Genomic DNA, 21,076 nt, shown 5'->3' with positions numbered 1-21,076 from the left:
ATGATCTTGAAAAAATACAAAAAAAAGTAAAAAAAAAAAAAAAAGTAAAAAATGATGAAAAATTAAAAAAAAATGAAAAAAGTGAAAAAATCATCACCTTGGTGAAAACCTGGTAAACAAGAACCTTGTGTAAAGGGGAAAAAAGTGAAAAAAAATTAAAGAGAAATCATTCGCCCTCTAGTGAAAACCTGGTAAACATGCGCTTTGGGCAAGTACCGTGGTGAAAACCTAGCAAGTAGGCACCCTGCGTATCAAGTTCGTTTCTTTGTTTCTATCATGATTCCTTGTGTATATAGCACCCAAAATTTCCACACTTATTCATTTCTATTTAACCAAGTGTCTCAGTCTAGGCTTGTGATTGGTCAACATCAATGTCTTTTTTGACAATTGCCTTCTCTTGTATATATGTGTTCTGTTTAGGTCATTTGTACATATTGGACCTTGATTGGGGGCAAAATCCCATGTCATGATCAAATGATGGAGTTATCATCGTGAACAACTTGGAAGCTACGACATGTACAAAAATCTAAAAATGTCTTTAAAAAATCAATAAAAAACAAAAAATATCCTGGAAAATCACTAAAAATAAAAAGTATCCTAAAAAAATCACTAAAAATATAAAAAATGTCCTAAAAATTAAAAAATGTCATGAAAAAATCCATAAAAATCAAATAATGTCCTAAAAAAATCCCTAAAAATTGCAAAATGTCTTGAAAAAATCACTAAAAATCGAAAAACGTCCTAAAAAAAATTATAAAAACTTTGTAAAATGTCCTGAAAAAAGCACAAAAAAAATTAAAAAGTTCAAAAATCCTAAAAAATTGAAAACATCAATCCAAAATTAATTGCTTTCATTTCATTTCACCAATAAACTATCCCCTTTGTACATAGACAAACATTTGAGAAAACATCAAACAAAACATCATAAAACACTGTACTTTAACGAAATCATGCTTTAACAGATCAATTGTTCATCAAGCCAAGCATTCAAACTGATCTAAGTTGTCCTATCAATCAATAACATCAACATTATTAGTCCTTTGTAACATTATCATGGGTCTTATACGGGGTGTAGTATACTCAAGACCAGATTGTTTCCTGTCTTAGAGGGGGTATTGCATTCCCTGAAACTAGATAGCATGATCGTCCTATCAACACAACATTATCACTTTGGCAATGGAGATTAGGATGTTTGTTTGACTTGTTTGAATTGGTGAGTCTTATCTTTCATTGATTTATCTTTGATCATGTTCATATGCTACTTGATGATGTCACTGAGTGATTTAGAGTGGCCAGGATAGTTCATGATCATTTTTTGGTTTTTGTTTACTATTTGTGGAATGTTTTCGTAGCATTCTGGGGCATGTATGTCTTGGGTGTCTGTGATAAGTACGTTCGCTTTGTGAACACCTCACATACCTCGACCCTTGACACACGTAATGTATTAGGCTATTTTTTATTCATTTGTCTGTAGTGTGTTTGTTTTATGCAAAGGGATTACATTATTGCCCTGGTCTTCATTGCCATGGTGTGCCGCATCTGTTTTGCAATATCAAAATAAAGGTTTTCACCTACCATTTGTGCATTTGTGAAAGAAAGCTTTTCTTCATCACTAACTCTTCTTTGTCTAATTTCTTCTTGCTAACATTTCTTCCATCAGTCATCGTAGTCAGTTTGGTCTAGTGCTTTGATACACCAAAAATATTTACATCCTGCACAATAAAAAACAAAGCATGTGCACATCATTACCATTTTGCATAACATCATTATTCATTCATTGCATTCTATTACGCATCAGGAAATAGAACAAAGCATAAGCACATATTCCATTCATTGCATCACATGGAATGTACATAAAGAATCCATACATAGCATCATATAGAAAGAAAGCACAAATGCATAATTGCATATCATATCATATCATATCATATCATATCATATCATATCATATATATATCAAAAGTGTCAGAGTACAAAATCAGACTATATGTCCCAAGTATGGCCCATAGGCGAACTACATAAGAGCAAAATATATCTAAAGCATAATGAGCAAGTGTGCCCATGTCACTATGTGCTTCCTTGGTCCTCGTCTCCATCTTGTCTTGAGGATGAAGCTCCTCCTATCCCCGGTCCTAGCTATAGAGGCCTCCTTGGCCCAATCACTCCCATGCTGCTTTGTGTCCTTCGAGAGCAGGATCTTCTTTCTATCCTGGACCATGACCATCCTTGGTATGATGGTACCCTCTGCTCTAGTGGTACAAAATTCTCATATAGCACTCTCCAATGTCTTATCTCATCTCCTGAATCAACTAGCATATGTGCCATCTCTCGCACACTAGCATCTATGATCAAACTGATATATATTTGTAGAGCCTCCTCTAATCTTTGAACCTAGGATATCACTGTCTCGAGTAGCTATGGGACTAGCTATCTCTACTATATACCTATCCCTCTCAGTTGCCCATTGTGCTCTGTCAACAACCCACTATCTCCTCTCGGCTGCTAGTTGATCCCTCTCTAGTCAAAGCTCGAGAATCTACCTCTCTAGCTATACAATATAATCCTACTGACTTCTTACAATCACCCTTTATATCTGTAGCTCCTCCACTTGGGCTCTTTCATTCTCAATGGGTATATCCTGTAATGGCTCGTCCTCTGCTTGGTCCACTTGTATGGGGCTCCCCTCCTCCTCTCCATCTCCCTCCTCATCGACCTCCTCTCTGTCATCCTGATCATCCTCTTCTTCCTCTCTGTCTCCCTCCTCATCGTCCTCCTCTCCCTTATAATCCTCGTCATCCTTATCCTCCTCATCTCCTAGGAATTCCTTTTGTCTCCTCAGAACTAGAATATCAGGATTTGTCAGTGGTATCGGGTGGTGTTGTGCAAACCATTTGTCATAACTTTCTATAGTTTCTGCGCCACCCATATTTGACCCCCAATCCCACTATCTGGGATATAACTGTGCAAAATCGTTGTAAGTAATGTGTGGTTGTATCATCCTGCCCCACTCGCTGGTCTCTCTTGATGATAGGGAAAAGTATGCATCCCATATAGGCACATCCTATTGCTTGTCGAACTGTCATCTAATTCTCTTTGGCAGATGCATCTCTATAACCAGGGATAACTTTAAGAAACCCCCCCTGGGTAAAGGTGTAAAATCCTAGCGAATCTTTCAATATTTTGGGGGAAAATATTTATTTTTTGGCAATTTTTTTAAATAGTGGAAAAATATTAAATTCCGTTGGTGAATTTTTCTCAGTTGCATAAGAATTGTATGAAAATTAAGGCAAATTTTTCATTCTTTTTGGAAAAAAAATAAATTTTATTGGTGAATCTTTTTCTTTTGGGTGAACTATTTTTGAAAAATTAAGGCAAATATTTCACTATATTGCATGAAAAATGTGGAAAAATTAAGGAAAATCATTCATTATTTTTGGGGGAAAATAATAATTAAGGCTAATCTCCCATTACTAATTGGAAAAATATTAAATTCCGTTGGAATTTTTCTCAATTGCATAAGAATTGTACAAAAATTAAGGCAAATTTTTAATTCTTTTTGGGAGAAAAATTAATTTTATTGGCGAATCTTTTTCTTTTGCGTGAATTTTTTTGAAAAATTAAGGCGAATATTTCACTATTTTTGGAGAAAAATAATAATTACATTGGCGATTTTGTTCATATTGGATGAAAAGTGTGGAAAAATTAAGGCAAATCATTCATTATTTTTGGGGGAAAATAATAATTAAGGCTAATCTTCCATTACTAATTGGAGAAAAAAACTAATATAGAAAACACATCACATCTTAACTGTAAGTGTTCTACATATCCGTATGAAATCTTGTAGAAAGCTTCTTTTTGGCATGTATGAAATCTTAATAAAGGATTCTTTATTATCCTTTTGCATAGAAAACTCAAAACACTGTGTGTGTCAGAGGAAGAAAAATGCGGAGGATAACACATATTTAATATTCAATGAGAAGCTATCAGTATTAATCTGTGTTGAGGTTTGTGAGTCATGTACAGGTGTCAGGACTATTAGAATGAAAGATTTCTTGTGGAATGAGAGAAAAGTACATCCCACATAGATTATTACAGTATGTAAAATAATCCAAAGTATAGACCTGACAGTCAATTTTCGCCACTTCGCAAATCGAGAAATAGGGTCATTATTCGTATGTTGCATTTTAGAATGTAGAAGATAGACATTTTATAGAGATAAGTTTTTAGAAAGTGTTGTTGCCTTGCTTGCAGAGGTTTTAAAATGAAGTGCATAGAAGGTGCAACTAAATTCTGGCATAAGGAGATATGGCTGAAGGTTTGCAGATGCCATTAAGTAAAGAAAATTGATGACTTACCTTGTAGCCAGAGGGATATTAAAAGGCTCGAGTGCAACTGCAAGCTTCGGCTACAGTTAAAAATAATTTTGATCTCTCTAGCAACCACCATGTCCCCCTTATAATGGGTAGAATGCAGAGAGAAAGCTGGGTGAGGACACAGGAGATGTGGTTTTGGAGTCAATAATCCTTGCTTTGTCAAAACTCTCAAAGTTCTCCCCTACCAGGAAATCCAATGATAATTTTGTATCCTGGCATTGTCTGCATCAATAACCACAAATGTGCGATAGTGGCATAGATCATAAGGTAGTTCACATTCATGGAAGCTTTCTTTGTCTCTAAACCAAAGCTTTCATGAATACAAGCATGGAGGTTTTATGACATTGCATTGTTGCAATACATGTTACACATTCTTGTAAAAGGTTGGTAGCTTGTTGCATTCCTTATGATTATTAAATATATATCAAGGTCATAAAGAATGATTCTATAATTTTCTCATCTCCGGGGAGAGTAGAACTAGAAACGGGGCTTTGTCTTGTCTAGTATGTAGGATGGTTACATGGTGAAAGAATGTACACTTTCTTTCAATAGTTTTTTAATTAGTTCATGAATAGACTACTATATTTATTATTGTTTCTAACATTGTCTTCATTTGTAGTTCATTTGCGCATCTTTCACAGTTTTTTTGAAAAATAACCCATATAGTAAGTGTATTGCATATCCATTGGAATTAGAAACGTACTTTTTAGCACATATGAAACATTCAACTCAGATTCTAAGAAATATTTTTGCATAGAAACCACTCCTCCTATTAGAGGACTTTATGCTTGTCATTTTGATGAAGAGTTGCATGGGTACAGAGATTATCTTGTTCTTGAAGAAAATATTAAATTGGTGGTTAAAGGATTATAGTAGACTGATGAGTTTGATCCTTTCATTAGGTGGCATGAATATTTGTATGCCAGCATGGAGAGTTCTAATTCTTTGGAAAGGCAAAAAGGTGAAAAGGAATATTTAGAACCTCTAAATTTAGAGATTCAAGGTTTTTCATAAATTGGTAGCAAATGAGTTGATCAAGGAGCATTATAAATATTTCCCTCTATGCTTGTTCAAGAGCAGTATCAGAAATGGAATGCCCATATGTAGATGTTTCCTGTGTGTTCATAAGATATAGGTTTAATGACACCAGGTGGATAATATTTCAAGAAGGTTGTGTCTATAGCATCACAACAGATTGCTTTGTAGCTAAAGGGACTTTCAAATCAGAGGAGGTAGCTAAAGGGATTTTCAAAGGCCATCTGTAGCTACAGATGGCCTTTCCCTAGCTGCCTACATTTTCCCCCTTGTCTCTTGAAGCCTAAGAACGAGAGGGAGTGGGGAGGAGAACAATGAGGACATGGAAGAGTTATCTCTAGCAAAGAGCTTGTTTAGTTAAAATTGATAACTAAAGTCAGACCCCTGTTCTGATTACAATACCCATCTCTGGAGCTCATTCGGTAGTCACTAGTTTTTATAGCTAGAATCTTGCATTTGTAAAACTACTCCTTGAGTTTTTATAGTTAGAATCTTGCATCCATAAAGATATCAACAATGCGATGGTGGCGCAGCTCAAGCAATTGAATTTCAACAATATTTTATTCTTCACTGTGGTCCATGATAGTTTCACGATAGTTTTAGTCATATGGTTTGATAAGTTATCATGTTCTATTTTAGGTTTAATATTGAGAATATATCATTTCCATGCATATAAAACAAACATATGTCAAATGAGAACATGAAAATTGTATATAGCTTGAAGGTTGTTGCATTCCTTACTCTTATAAAAGGAATTCCAAGGCTGTAATTAAGAGAATTTTTTGGAGGGAATCTTGGTCTCTTAGGAAAAGGGTATAGTACTAGTGTCTAAGTTAGAATGTGGAGTCTTCCATAGTGAAGAATGTATATACTCCTTCAACAATATTAATTAGTTTATGATCTGTCATGACAGTTACTATAGATATAGTCTATAGAATGTACTTCTTGATATCACATGAATAATAATATCAGTGGTTTTGTTATTTGTCTTTGCAAATCTCTTGTGAAAGTGAAATTTTGTTTGTAGGTTTATGTACTTGTATTAAAAATTAGAAAAAAAAGACATATACTATTAATATATATCGCACAAGGAAACTTATGATAAGTGTGTATTTAATGAGACCTTTATGTTGAAGCTGATCAAATGCCTTTAAATTGTGCATTAGGGTATTACCATATTTTCACATTATATGTTCGATTTGGAAACACTGAGGTGGGAGTGATGGACATGCCAATTATGCTTAGGGCAACGAAACCACAGACAACGTTTGTAGGTGAAGTCATAGATAAACGATTAGCGGGGGTCTTGGTGAATGGCCACTCGTACATAATACATGCGGTGAAGATAGTTATAGGGTTGGAATTTTTGATGGCATATCACAGACATATGGTTAGTTCGGATATTCCGGCCTTTTTTCTTGTCATGGTGTTATATGTCAGGGTTTCCAAGGATTGGGCCAAAAAAACTTACCTAGATGGTGTTCGAGCATGCATATTTGTGCAACATTGATGCGGTCATCAATAATGTGGACGAGAACCTCCTCATTCCCCTCCCACAGAAATATTACATTGGAAGGGTTTTTAAATTTTTGATTGTGCAAACACAAGATGCGTAGTTGTTGCAGGCACGAAGGAGTGATATACTATGCAGTATCAATTTCCTCATGTATGTAGCCAAAATCAAGGAACCCAAGGAGGAGGATTAGAATTGGGACTACCTGACCACTGAAGGGTTGGTAGATGAAGATGAAATTGATGAGGAGGATACAACTGAGATTGTAGGGGTGTTGGAGCTAGGAGTGGAGAGGAATGGATTGAGGATGACAAACATGGTGTGGAGGAAATTGCAACAGGCGAAGCTCATGCTAACTGTAGATAGGATTGCTCACTCATCTTACAAGCCAAGAAAGTCAGGGAGGAACGTGAAGCTATGAAGGTGGCAAGGCAGACTAGGAATGTCTCCTATCCCTGAAGTATGGTGCAGATGCTTCGTTCTGCTTTGATGCTTGAATTTTGTGTTGTGGGTTATGGGTTGTTATGGGTGATCATTGGAAATGCTACGAGGAATGTATTTTTGATTACAAGACAAATATTGTTGTATCTTTTTTTTAAATCTTAATATAATGGGTGTTGGCCTTACCTAGCTATTCACTTATAAAAAAAATTTATTCAAATGATTTATTTTGGTGAATCTTTCATTATTTTGGGGGAATTGGAATATATTATAATGGGTGTTGACCTTGCGCAACTATTTACTGTTAGGGTTTATCAGATTGCCACTATTCTAGACCTATCAGTAGGTAATATGATATTTTATTGATTTAAAGCTTCAAAAAAGATTACAAAAAGATTAGAGTCATCAAATAACCTCCATCCGATCCATCTATCTATACCTACCACCACCAAAGCCAACTCTGAAACAAACCCTAATACCCACCTCCCATCCTGTTCTTGCAAGCTCTTTGCATCTCGCCTTCAGCTCATCCTCTTGCTAGTGAACAAAGGATAGTGGGTCTGTAGGCTCCACCAACCCTTCAGAAATGATGAAACCCACTTCTTGAACAACCCACTACCAAATTATATCCATCCCTCCTAGGTATTTTGCAGCAATTAAAGTTTGCAAGGCCCTCTTCACCTTGTCTGCATCCTCTTTAAATTCTAATCCCCATGCTCTGTCATCAATGTGTTGTCTGAGCTTTGTTTTATAATCAATTTGCATGATTCGGCATTAATTCCACCTCTATAAGTGCGAATGAGGCACTTTTTGATTTTAAATTTATTCATTACTTGGATTTAAATACTAGATTAATTTATTTACTTTTAATATTAAACTACATTAAATTTTATCTTTAATTTCCTTTCAGATATCCATACAATGAGCTACAAGTGCTAGTTAACTATAAATCTGTAATTAATTAATCAATTAACTTAATGACCATTGGATGATCGTAGATCAATGACATAAGCTCTATTTTGGCCCGAAGTTATGAAGGACAAAGGTTTCTTCAAAAAGTCTCCAGAATAGAGATAGGTTTGAGAATTGTCTAATTAACTATTATAAATTGTATACTTAATTAATGAGGAGGATAGATTGGGCCAACCCTTTCCGACGTGTCCTTTGACCTCCAACATTCATAATCTTATTGGTCCACTTAATAAGAGCCTGGCATCAACAAGGCCCATATGCCATGTGTGCAATGGGGATGCAGAGTTAAGGTGAAAGAGCATCTTGATCTAAATGCACAATCACGTAGAGATCTGGACCGTTGATATCAAAGGAAGTGCATGACGGGGTAAAATATAAAAATTAATTTTTATTTTTATTTTATTTATATTGTGATTGTGATTCTCACCATGGTTTTTCCCACACTAGGTTTTCCAGGTAAAAATTATGGTTTTCAAGTGTTTGGTGTTTTTTGTTTCATCTTGCATTGATGTTTAATTTGTTAATGATAATTGATAATTACTTGTGAATATAACTATCACATAATAGGTACATACATCTATGTATGCTAAATATTGACCTATTTGTAAACCCTAAAGATCCAATCACTAACCCTAGATCTACAAACTAATTCAACAATTAACCAATAGAGAACTAAAAATACATGCAGATAAAATGAAATAAACAAAGTATAAACTTAGTCATTACTTAGATTTAAATATTAAATTTAATCAATCAACTTAATGACTGTTGGACGATCACAGATCAACGACATAAGCTCTGTTTCGGCCCAAGTTCTGAAGGACAAAGGTTTCTTCAAAAAGTCACTAAAATAGAGACAGGTTTCAACATTATCAAATAATTAATTAACTATTATAAATTGTATACTTAATTAACTCTAAGTGTATACTTAATTAATTTTAATCGATGCCATAAGCTCTATTCCAGGCCGAAGTTGTGAAGGACACGTGTTTCTTCAAAAAGTCCCCGAAATAGACTTAGAGACACATGTGAGAACTGTCAGGAATGAAAGGTTTTAATAAATGAATAAATGAATGTTTTAAATAAAAGAAAGAAAGAAAAAGAAACAAATTTTAACCATGGTTTTTCCCTTTTAGGAAGCTATTGAAATTAAGGGAGATAGGTGTCGTGGAGGGTGGAGATTCATCTTTGCTTCCAAGGCAGGGGATTGGTTAGCATCAACCATACATAGTTGTTTTCCTTAGAGAATATGCTATGATTTAGACTTGATATATCATGTGGAAATGGGAGGATTGTCTAGAGAATAGGATTGGTGGAAGTCAGGCAAAGACAATTGAGCATGCGTAGGAGTTGGACAGGGGATTTAGCTAGATAAGGAATATTAGTACCACTGTGGCCTTTGATGGTTTTGAATGTTGTATCATGAAGTTGATTATGGGCAATTTGGAAGGGATGAATCCAAATTCGGGGGTGTAAGAAAGTCTTATCAAATTAAAATTTTCAAGTAAGTTCTTGAGAGAAATACAAAATAAACTCAACAATGCAAACAGATAGAGATGAATTCAGAATAATATTATAACACTTCAAAAATATGATCACTTACCTTTAGGTCTCTAGCAATTTCCAATGTAGTCAACAACAATGGTTGTTACTGGTCTGAAACTTCACTAGTGATCCGAATTGAGAGCTTAGAACCACCAAATTGTGTATAGATAAATCTGATCTTTGACTATATTTATACCAATCCTTATTTGGTGATTTCGGCGGGAATTTTATATGGTATAGAAATATTTGGCGAATCAAACTTAACTATAACACGTCTTATGTAATTTTTGAAGTGATTATGGGTCATTGAATTAATTGGCAATTATAATAGAGTTGGCGAAAATTTGGGTGAATTGAGACACACTTCCGCAAACTTCCAGGTGAATTGGGTCCTTCTTGCCATTAAATCTTTATATGGCTATTGGCGAATTATGGCCATCTATTAAGACAACCTCAAAAAGTGTAGGCAAAAATATTGAATTTAGTGTGTGGAAAACATAGATTCTATTAGAAAAATCTTGATAGAGATACAATTAATTACTTAAAACAATGGGCGATTGGGCCATGCATTTGATGGATATATATAAAGCCTGTACGACATGGCCACCCTCGATCGATACAATATATTCACCATTTTACAGGTTGCCAACGTGAAATATTTGTCATTTGTGAATATTCTCCACTAAAGTAAACTCTGGTTATAACTCTCTGGCAGTTCACTGACCACTCTATCAAGTATCTCTCCTATTGAAAATAAGGTAGATGTTCATTGTCCTCTGGCCATCTGGGGAAATCTCTATATGGTCTCCATGTGAACTCTCTCAGTCTATCCAACTCATGCCTCCAGTATAATGTGTACCCAAAAGGTCCCTAGTTTAACATGCCTTTATAGCAGTATACATATGGCCTATGCGCTATCACCTATCTCTCTACAATCAATCTAAACACTTTTATGTGCTCAAATGCTCATACCTACAATAATTTCACCCTGCAACTCAATGTCTATACACCCTGATAAGAAATCTCATGTAGCTGGAAATACAACATGGAAAGTATGCACAGTCCCCATGCATATGTGATGCTCTTTGTGCACATGTGCTCAAGCACTTTGCCCCATCATAGGGAATCTATGGCCTCATCTTTCTAGAGGTAAAATACATGTTATCACCACTCCAACAATGACATATCATCTATCAAACTCTGTCTCCATCACCTCCCAATGAATCTCTCTCTCAAACACCTCTATGTCATCTGGATCACACTCGAACAATTTGCATAGTGCATCCATCCTTGTCGATGAGTCATAAATTACTCTCTCCCCCTGAATCAGAATGCGTATGATATGCCATCTATCCTCTAATGTGACTTTCACCTCACCCATTAGGAGATGAAAGGATGATGTCTCTAAATGCCATCGCTCTACTAAGATGGTCAAAATTCCCGAGTTTTCCCTAATCTCGGGCATATAAGTAATGTACCGCAATCCTATGGCCATCAACATGCCATGATCTCTGGTCCTTAATCTATGTCGCAATCGAAGCAATCCGGTTTGTTCTCCTAGTAATCACTGGTGGCAAGCACACTTGTTTCATTCACGAAGCATCGCTTTGTCAATTTTTAGGATTTCATCCTAAGGTCTGCATTTCTCCATTTTGCATGAAAATTGGGTGCATTCATGTCCTATTTTATCATCTTTAGGTCCCCTTTTCCTTAGGACCCTTTTTGGCTTTGTCGGTGTGTTTTTTGTTTGCGCAATGCACTCGAAATTCTTCCCAAGGTACTCCTATGCTTGTGCAGGTCACACAAGTGCAAAACATCCTCACACAGACATAGAACCCACCCACACAAGCATAGTTCTTCTACTCACTCCTTGAAACACCTCCTACAATATCTTAGATATATGTGCAATTGACCAAAAACAAAATATGGGTTTTCAATCCACTTACATGTCCTCATCCACCATCCGTTCATCTGAAGCTGCATACATGTTCCCCAAGGTGGTCCGCTAGTAGAATTTTTTCCATTTCTCTACAAGGTCCTTTGTCCCGAGCACAAAATCTTCCAAGCTAGTAAGTGAAAATGAATTCTTTTCTCCCTTCCACACCCCTTTTATATCTTTTCCCAATGTCTAGATGAACGTACACCTTTCTCATGTTGTACTGGTCATGGTATTTTCGCCTCGTCACACTTGTATCTTGTGCATCCAATGTCCAATTTCTTAGTCCGTTCAAACTGTTAGTTTTCTATCGTCGTTGTCAATCAATTGGCCTCTTTTTTGGATTTTTCTGGCTAATTCCTTGAGGGGGCATACATATATCCTTGTCGTCATTTGGGGCATATTTCTTGTTTTTTCTTTGAAACAACACTCAAAATCACATTGTCTCAAAGAGGGGCAAAATGTAGGCATTTAAAAATGGTCAATGCCTGCGGTGTCGTACTTTAACATGTCCGTGTGACCTTATTTTAGTGTTTTTAGACCTTATTAACATTTCTTCTATGTCACACACTTGATATTTATCATTTGTCAGCATCTTGTCATTCTTCTACACTTCTATCCTCTTCAATTGTGTTTTTCACATTTCTTAATTTAGGTCTTGTCATATCAATTGGACATTGTCAACCCTTATTGGTGTCAAATTAGGGTTTTGTCCTTGGTCTTTATCAATTTCAATCAATCTTTGATCAACCATCATCATTTGGATCATCTTATATCCTTGATTTATCAATCTCTTGTCAATTTGTGACTGATCTCATCATTGTTTTTTTGTGTCATTCAACCTTCATCAAACCGACCTTTTATCAATCTTTGATATATTTTTCATCGGTCTCAATCAATATTAAATATTTTCCAATTTTGGATCGATTAGTCATTGATCCTTTGTCATTTATCATTTATCAATTTTGTCCTTTTGTCAATCTTGATCAATTTGTCATTGATCTTTGTCAGTCAATCGATATCAACTCTTCATCAATTATCAAATCCTCATCATCTAATCATGATTGATCTTATATCAATTTCAATTTTGTCATGACCTAATTGTCATCCTTTGATTTCTAATCTATCTCCTAAGGTTTTATGGTCTAATTATTTAATCATATTGGACATTTCCCTCTAGGTTAAATAAATCCATTTATCCTAGGTCCCTATTTTCACAATTAAATATTTCATTCAATTGCCTAATTATGTCCTCTTTGTGAATTCATTAATGAATGAATATTTGTTACTTAATTTCACCTAATTCCTAATTCCTCTTTTCCACCTAATTTTCTAATTTTCGATTTTCAAATTTCTTCTAATTCTTCTCTCCTAATTTTTCCCACTAATTTCTCCTCCTAATTAGCCCCTCTTTTGTGCTCAATCATGTCATATAATTTGAGGCTATCTTCTCTCTCATGTGTCATTCAATCAATGAGCAATTATTGCTCTCAATTTGTCATAATCAAAGGGCTATTTATTCTCTCAATTTTTCATAATTTGTTTGCACAATTTTCTCCCAATTTGTCTTGAAATTCTTGCCAATTAATTTGTCATAAATCATGTCAATTCCTTATTTTGTTTCCCTTTTTGAATCCTCATCAAATTGTCTATAAATTGAGCACTCTTTCTCAATCATGGCTAACCACAATTTGAGTACCCTCATGTTATCACTTTCATTTTGCAACTTGGCTTTCAATCACATTTTGCACTTGTAGGTGAAACCCACATAATTTGGAGGAGAAAGAATAACAATGGAGTCCAAGGAAGGATATTTCTGCATATGGTTGATGTTTTCATTTTGAAATCTTGTCTTTCTTCCTCTATTGAATGTGATAGGATTAATGTCTTATCTTGTTATTTTTTGTGGTTGCATAGCTTAGGCTTTGATGTTTTCCATTTTCCTACCTCACACCTCTCAACCACAATGTTTTGTTCTTTTTAATCTTTGAAGAAAATAAGAAAAGGCCCTTTCTAGATCATTCTGCAAAAAGAAAAATGAAACACTAGTTTCCTAGCCTAGATATTTTTAAGCCACTCATCTAAGAATTTTTTGGCTGAGATTTTGCTAGTGTCCATAGCCGCTAAAAAGATGGTAGTATTACTTAATCTAGATTTTCACTAGATAGAACAACATTCATATTAGCTTTAGGGACAATAGAGAGTTTGGAGATGTTATCGGTAGGATGCTTACCTTCTCCTCCTCTTGATTGTCCATTATCTTTTGAAAGCACAATGGGAATGAATTCAAATTTAGCAACCTTTGAGAATTGTAATGGCGCTTCAAATAGAGACTCTTTGAATGAATTAGTTTATGGCTTTTGAGAATCCCCTTTATCAATGTTTGCACTAGGCAGGTTGCCATCCATAATGGTAAGAGAAGTGAAGAAGGCTACAAAGCATTAACTACACTAACTCACAGTACAAAGACACTAGCAAACAATAAAAGAAAATAAATGTACAAGATAGAGAGGGAGGTTATTTTCTTACCTATATGGAGGAGGCCAAAGCCTTCCTCCACCACTTGTGGCAACCCCTGAAGTAGGGTTTCACCCATATGTGTGTTCACCTCCAATTTTGCTAGTCCTCTCAATTGGGAAATTGAATCCATCTACATATCTCAATTTAAAAATGTTATTACTTTAATATCTTAAGCCTCTTCTTATATCTCAATTTAAAAACACGTGCATCAAATTGTTGGAATGCAAATAAAAAATATAAACGGAGAAAACATAAGCAAGAATGGCTAAACTAGAATTGTGGATGTAGAAACAAAAATTGAGCACAACAAGTGGTAGAAACATAAAGGAAAAAATTTAAATATTTAAGTGGGCCCCTCATAGTCGAGCCACCTGTGCAATCAATGCTTAGAGTGTGTTCGTTAAGATAGAATAAATAGCTTATGTCAAATTCCTAACAAAATAAATGCATGAAACATCCAACAGAATAGTGAATAGGTGAAAAACATTCTAATTTCTTGTTTTATGTATATTCCTATGAGTTAAACCCCATTTCATGTAAGGTTTTGATACCTGCTAGGATTTGCACACATGGTGATATCCAATCAAACCACTAAATTACAGGCATAAACATTTCCACAAAATATTCTTAACTATAATAGTTTGATTAATTATTTTTTGCCTAGTGAAATTATTCACATTAATTAATTGGGGAAGACATTCAAATGAAATCATTAAACTATTTGAGCCATTGACCATTCAACATTTATGTCAGCATGCACATATAAGAGAGATTGAGACTATAATACTTAAAACAATGATGATTTAAATATTCAATGTAATTAAAAATTATAATATAACTAAAATAAACATATAAATTATAAAGTGATAAAATATATTTTAAATGGTTTATTTTACATATTTCTTTTATGTATCCAAAATACGAAATATAGAAAATTCATCTGGATTTTCATATGCAACAAGGGAATCTTAATTCCTAATTGGGCATTCATAACTCTGTATTAAGATGACATTTTTATTTTATGAATGATTCTTGTACGAGCCATCTTTCTGAAAAAGCTTTGATAGCTATAGAGAAACATGTTTTATTTAAATTTTTTAATTTAATTACTTGAAATTTGTTTTGTGTTTCCATGTTAATTTTCTTTGTTGTTTGGTTTATGTGGTGAAAAATGGTTTTTGTTGGGTTTTATTTTTTAAAATTTGAATAATAGATTTACAAAAACTAAAACAAACTTTGTACTAAAATAATTAATCGATGTTTGGTCTTAATGTATCAATTTTTTTTTAAAGATATTGAGAACAAAGTTTCATTAAATGAAAGCAAATATTATTGAAACAAATGAAGCTACTGCAGCTGGATGTTCTATTGCTTGTAGTGTGTATTATATAATATAAAAGAACTTCATCTTTTATGGTTGAATGATAAACATAAATATTTTGTATGGCTTCCGGCTCATTTATCTTGCTCCAACTTCACATTAAAAAAGAGAGAAGATCATATCAATATTGAAACATCTAGTGGAATAGAGAAAAGGTGAACAACATTCAAATTTTTTATTTTATGTATATTCCTCTGCATTAAACCCCATTTCATGTAAGGATTTTATGAAAGCATGGTGATATCCTATCAAACCACTAAACCATGGATATAAGCATTTCCACAAAATATTCTTAATTATATTAGTATTGATCATTTTTTGGCTTGGTAAAATTATTCACATTAAATTGTTGAAGAAGACACTAAAATGTAAGCATTAAACTATTGAGACATTAACCATTTAACATTTACACTAGCATACACATATAAGAAATCTTGACAATACTACTTATAATAGATAAACTCAAAATGTCAGATTCCATAATCTCTTGGAGGAGTAGTGGGTTCATTGTGGAAGTCAACAATGCCATTCCAAAGTATTTTTGGTATACTTTTCAATATGAAGAACATGGGCTAAAGCTTTGTTTACCTCTTGAGTTGATGATTCGGTTATTTGCACTTGGGGTTCTAGAACAGTCATAAGACAACTATATTTTATTTCATGAGTATTGTTATTGATTCTTAAGGTTTCCAACATCCCACTTGACTCAAGCTAAAAAAGTAAGCCTATTTTTAATAAAATAGGTACCAATTATTAAACATAAAAAGACCCATATGCATGTGACTATAGGTTTTCTATAGATGTTGAATAAAATATAAGAACTCTTTATCAAGGACAAGCAAACGAGATTCAATCAAACTCTGAATAATATCATTTTGTGTTGGATTCATAAAATTGTTTGATGCCATGAGATTGAGAGAGATGTTTTCTTTAATAGGGTCATCTTTAGAGCCTTCAAGATGTGTTGGATTTCCCTATAGATACCATTGATCTACCTATGCCTTGTAAAATAGTTAATTCACTCTTTCTATTGGCAATGAACTAAATCCACACCATTTGTAGTCTACCTCATTCTGGGAATAAGATACTAGAGAATAAAATTTGTAGTTAGTGTTAGAGACTATGGTGCACTTTTGATTGTTAGTAGTTCATTCAACAGATGCAAGAGGAAATGATGTAACTCGTCAAATTTCTTGACAAGTATTTTCATCTTGACCATTTTATAAAAAAAATCAGTAATGTGATCACCATTTCTCTCTTGAAGTGTACAAACATGGGGAGCAGTTAGCATCTCCTTCATAGATTCCTATATTACAAGAATTATGCTTCCACGAACTCTATTTTCTAAGCCATCCAATTTATATAAAAGGGATTTCTATTCTAATTGTGTATCTGATGGCTTACTCCAAAAAGGGCAATTAGAAATTGATGTCATCTTTATCTTGGAAGTTGTTTATAAAGACCACTGAATTCTATTGTTGTGAAATATTCCAAATTTCAATTTTTGGTGTAGATGGCACATTCTCTACCCATTAATCAAACCCACTAGTTACCACCCTAATGCATCAATGTACATACCACATTGTAAATATTTGTGCCTATGGGCCATTTGACATAGTAATAAGATTGGATACAACTTGATCTAACATGTATTTAAAATTATAATCACAAATGCTCAATTAACTATAGATCTTGCATTATCACAAGTATTGAAGACAAATATTGTCATGGATTTTATGGATTTCATCCTAATTTCTCCTACATATCCATTGTTCCATCTACAAGTTTCTCATGATTTTTGGGTAGGTTCTCATTCCATAATAGACTTCTCAAAGACAAATAGAAATTTAAACAAGTCCATTCAAGAAGAGATACTATTCTTCTTGTGGTGTTCCCTAGTCGTCTCTCAAATTTCCCTTTCAAAACAATATGTTGATTATGCTTAGCACTTGATGTGCTATATGGTATGACATTTTTATTTTTTACTCTTCTCATATCAAAACTATTCTCTTTAATATTTGTACCTATGCTAGCCATTGTATCAGTTGCAACCAAAGTTTCCTATGGGAAAGTCTTTACATTTTACAAAATCAAACATTGAGTTTTCCAAATTTTAACTAAATTATTGAATTATTTTATTATTGACAAAAGACATTTTAGAAGGAGATAATGAAATGGGTATGTGCACCAAGATTAAGTACCAAAAGGGGGTCTAAAGATGCCACTTTTTTTTTTAAATCAACAAAGTCTAAACTTCAATGACAAATTGAACATAGTTACACTCCAAATTCGAATACGCAACAAGAACAAGAGTTAAAGTGCTTCAAGACTACATTCTAAAATACTGATTTGTTTTGAAAATGGTGGAGATTAAGGGCTTCAAAAAAGGGCCCACAAAAAGTGGTCCTATTTTTATGCAAAAAACATAACATAGCATCTGTCAAGGCCCCCCTAAAATGTTAAATTTTTTTTAGAATTTTTAAAATTGCTTCAGTGAGAAATTATCTAACACCTTGTAGTTTATGCCAGATTTTTTGGATAATTTTTTAATGAGTATATAATTTTTTACTCATTTTCAAAGTGGACACATCCCGAAAAATATAAATTTGGGTGTGCTCCCCCATAAAATCAATGAAAACTAATCAAAAATCAATTTTTTTTTTTCAAGATGTTTAGAATGGTATCTAGTTTCTAAAAATGTAAGTTGCTTCAAAATTTGATGAGCATGTAAACAACTATGCCCAAAATAACACATGTTGGTTTTTGACCAAAAATGGACACACTACTGAAAGAAATTAAAGATGAAAGCCTTAACAATATCAAAATGTGAAAAAAAACATGGTTGGATAGCTAAGAGAGGGCTTAACGATATTATGGGATTTTTTTAGTTGCATTGAAACACATGCAAACTTGATGGAGAGCATAGCCAAAAAATGTTAAATTTTTTGATCTTCTGATAAAAACATGTCTCAGGTCTAAAACGGTCGCCCAACCCTTTTGGGTTGGATTTCCAAGTAAAATCCAACCCAAAGGGTTGGTGTTTTACAATTCAAAGCATTTGGTGAGAGCCAACTATAATTTCACAATTCACATTTGGCGAGCACCAAATTTGGTGCTCATGAAATGTTTTAAATTGTTAAATTGAACGTTTTATGAATGGGAAAATTTTCCAATTTGGACACAAGTTATACCAACCCCCGAAGATGAATATATACATGAAATATAATATTTAAGTATAATTTATTTTATGTATATATTGGAAGGATGTTTGAGAGTGGTTTTCTCTATAGGAGTTATAATGTAGATTCTATTTTTTAGAGGATCATATAAAATTTCAGTATTCAGCATGTCAAATTTTAGTAATCGACATTCTCCTATTATCATTTTTTATCTTTGTATCTCACTCTCTTTAGCTTCCCCAAAATTTATACCTAACTTTATCCCTCTCTTATCTCTCTCACTTATCTCTCCTCTCTCTAGGTATATCCCACCTTCTCTACCTTTCATTCCTTCCTTACTCCCATTTCTATCCTTGATTCCCTCCATCTCTCTTCTTATCTCTCACTCTCTTGTTTTTTATCTCTCCTCCCTCTCCATTATCTTTATCACTACCTATCCCTTCTATCCTCTATCTCCCCATATCTAGGGATCTCCCTCCCTCCCTATATCATTACCCACCTCTCTCTCCCCCTCTATGTTTCTCACCTATCTAATTGTCTACCCTCTAGTTCTCTCCCTCCCTCTCCACCTTTATCTTCCTCCCCCTTACCCCTAGCCATTTATGAACTCTCTCCCTCTCTTCTCTCTCTCTCCAGACCTATTTATCTCCTCATTACCTAGGTCTCTCACTCCCTCCATGTGTACCTCTCCATCCATCCCCTCCTACTACTCCCTTTGTTCTTCTATCTCTTCTCTTCACCCTCCCTCCCCTCTCTAGATCTCTCCCTTCATTTCTTCCCCTCTCCCTCTCTATCTCCCTCCCCCACTCTCTTGTATCTTTCTTCCTCTCATATTCTTTATCTCCATTTTCTAGGTCATCACCCCTCCATCCCACCCTCTCTCCCCTCTCTAGGTTTCTCCCTTTCTTCCTCTCCATCTATCTACCTTTTCATATAGGTCTCATTACCCACCTCTCTTTATCACCCTCTATCTATCTCAATCCTCTCTTGATATCTAGGTCCCTCGCCTATCTATGTATCTCCTCTATAGTTATCTCCCTCCACCTTAACCCTATCCATTTATGAACTCCCTCCTCTTTTGTCTCTTCCCTAACCTATTTATCTTCTCCTTACATAGGTCTCTCACTCCCTCCATGTCTACCTCTCCATCCATTCCCTCTTACTCCTCTCTTTTTTCTTGTCTCTCTTCTTATACCTCCCTCCCCTCTCTAGGTATCTCCATCCCTTCCCCTCTCCCTCTCTATTTCCTCATCCATACATACCCACATATATATCTCACTACCCTACTCTCTGTTATTCTCTCTTCCTCTTGTTTTCTCTCTCTCTCTCTCTATAATCTAGGTCATCACCTCCCTGTCCCCTCCCTAGGTTTATCGCTCCCTTCCTCTCCACCTATATACCTCTACATCCATGTCTCATTACTCACCTCTCTCTATCCCCCTCTATCTATCTTAATCCTCTCTTTCCATCTAGGTCTTTCATATCTCTTTCCCCATCTAAATCTGTCACCTATTTAGTTGTCCCCTCTTTAGTTATCTCCCTCTCTCTTTCCCTCTATCTCCCTCCCCCTTTACCCCTATTTACTTTTGAAGCATCTCCCTCTCTTTTCTCTCCTCTCACCTCTTTATCTCCTCCTTCCCTAGGTCTTTCACTCCCTCCATGTCTACCTCTCCCGCAATCCCCTCGACTCCTCTCTCTCTTTATTCTTTCTTCTCTCCTTTTTTCCCTCCCTCATTTATAGGTATCTCCCTTCTTTTTTGCCCCTCTCCGTCTCTCTCCTTATCCCCATCTCTCTCTCCCTTCCCTACTAATTATTATTCTCTCTCTACTATCTACATCATTATCTTTCCATCACACCCTCTCTCCCCCTATGTATGTTCTCCCTCTTTCCCTCTCCACCTCTCTATGTATCCATCCATATCTCATCACCAACTCTCTCTATCCTCCTCCACTTATCTCAACCCTCTCACTCTTTCCCTATATAGGTATTTCACCTCTCTCTCCCACTCTAGGCATCTTATATCTCTATCTAACCCCTCTCTAATTATCTCCCTCCCTCTCCACCTCTCTCCCTACCATCTTACCTCTCTTTCTCTTCTTGAACTTATCTATCATTTTCTTCTCTTTCTCCCTCACCCATCTACCTTTCTCCTCTCTAGGTCTCTCACTCCATGTATACCT

The 21,076-nt window shown here is 34.9% G+C and overlaps 1 protein-coding gene across 1 annotated transcript; it reads right to left on the bottom strand.

The window, feature by feature from the left end:
- Window positions 1-2,587: 2,587 nt before the first annotated feature.
- LOC131857596 (uncharacterized) lies at window positions 2,588-2,926 on the bottom strand. The gene has a single exon (XM_059210282.1). It carries the CDS (start codon window positions 2,924-2,926, stop codon window positions 2,588-2,590), a length of 339 nt encoding a protein of 112 aa, XP_059066265.1.
- Between the last annotated feature and the right edge of the window lie 18,150 nt (window positions 2,927-21,076).

This window comes from Cryptomeria japonica, chromosome 8, assembly GCF_030272615.1.
Source record: "Cryptomeria japonica chromosome 8, Sugi_1.0, whole genome shotgun sequence".
NCBI lineage: Eukaryota > Viridiplantae > Streptophyta > Pinopsida > Cupressales > Cupressaceae > Cryptomeria > Cryptomeria japonica.
Note: the sequence above shows the minus strand (reverse complement) of the source record. Positions and strands in the feature narration are given on the sequence as shown.

Excerpts from the sequence above, each read along its gene's own strand:
- LOC131857596 (XM_059210282.1), bottom strand. The coding sequence starts at position 2,926 with ATGGGTGGCGCAGAAACTATAGAAAGTTATGACAAATGGTTTGCACAA.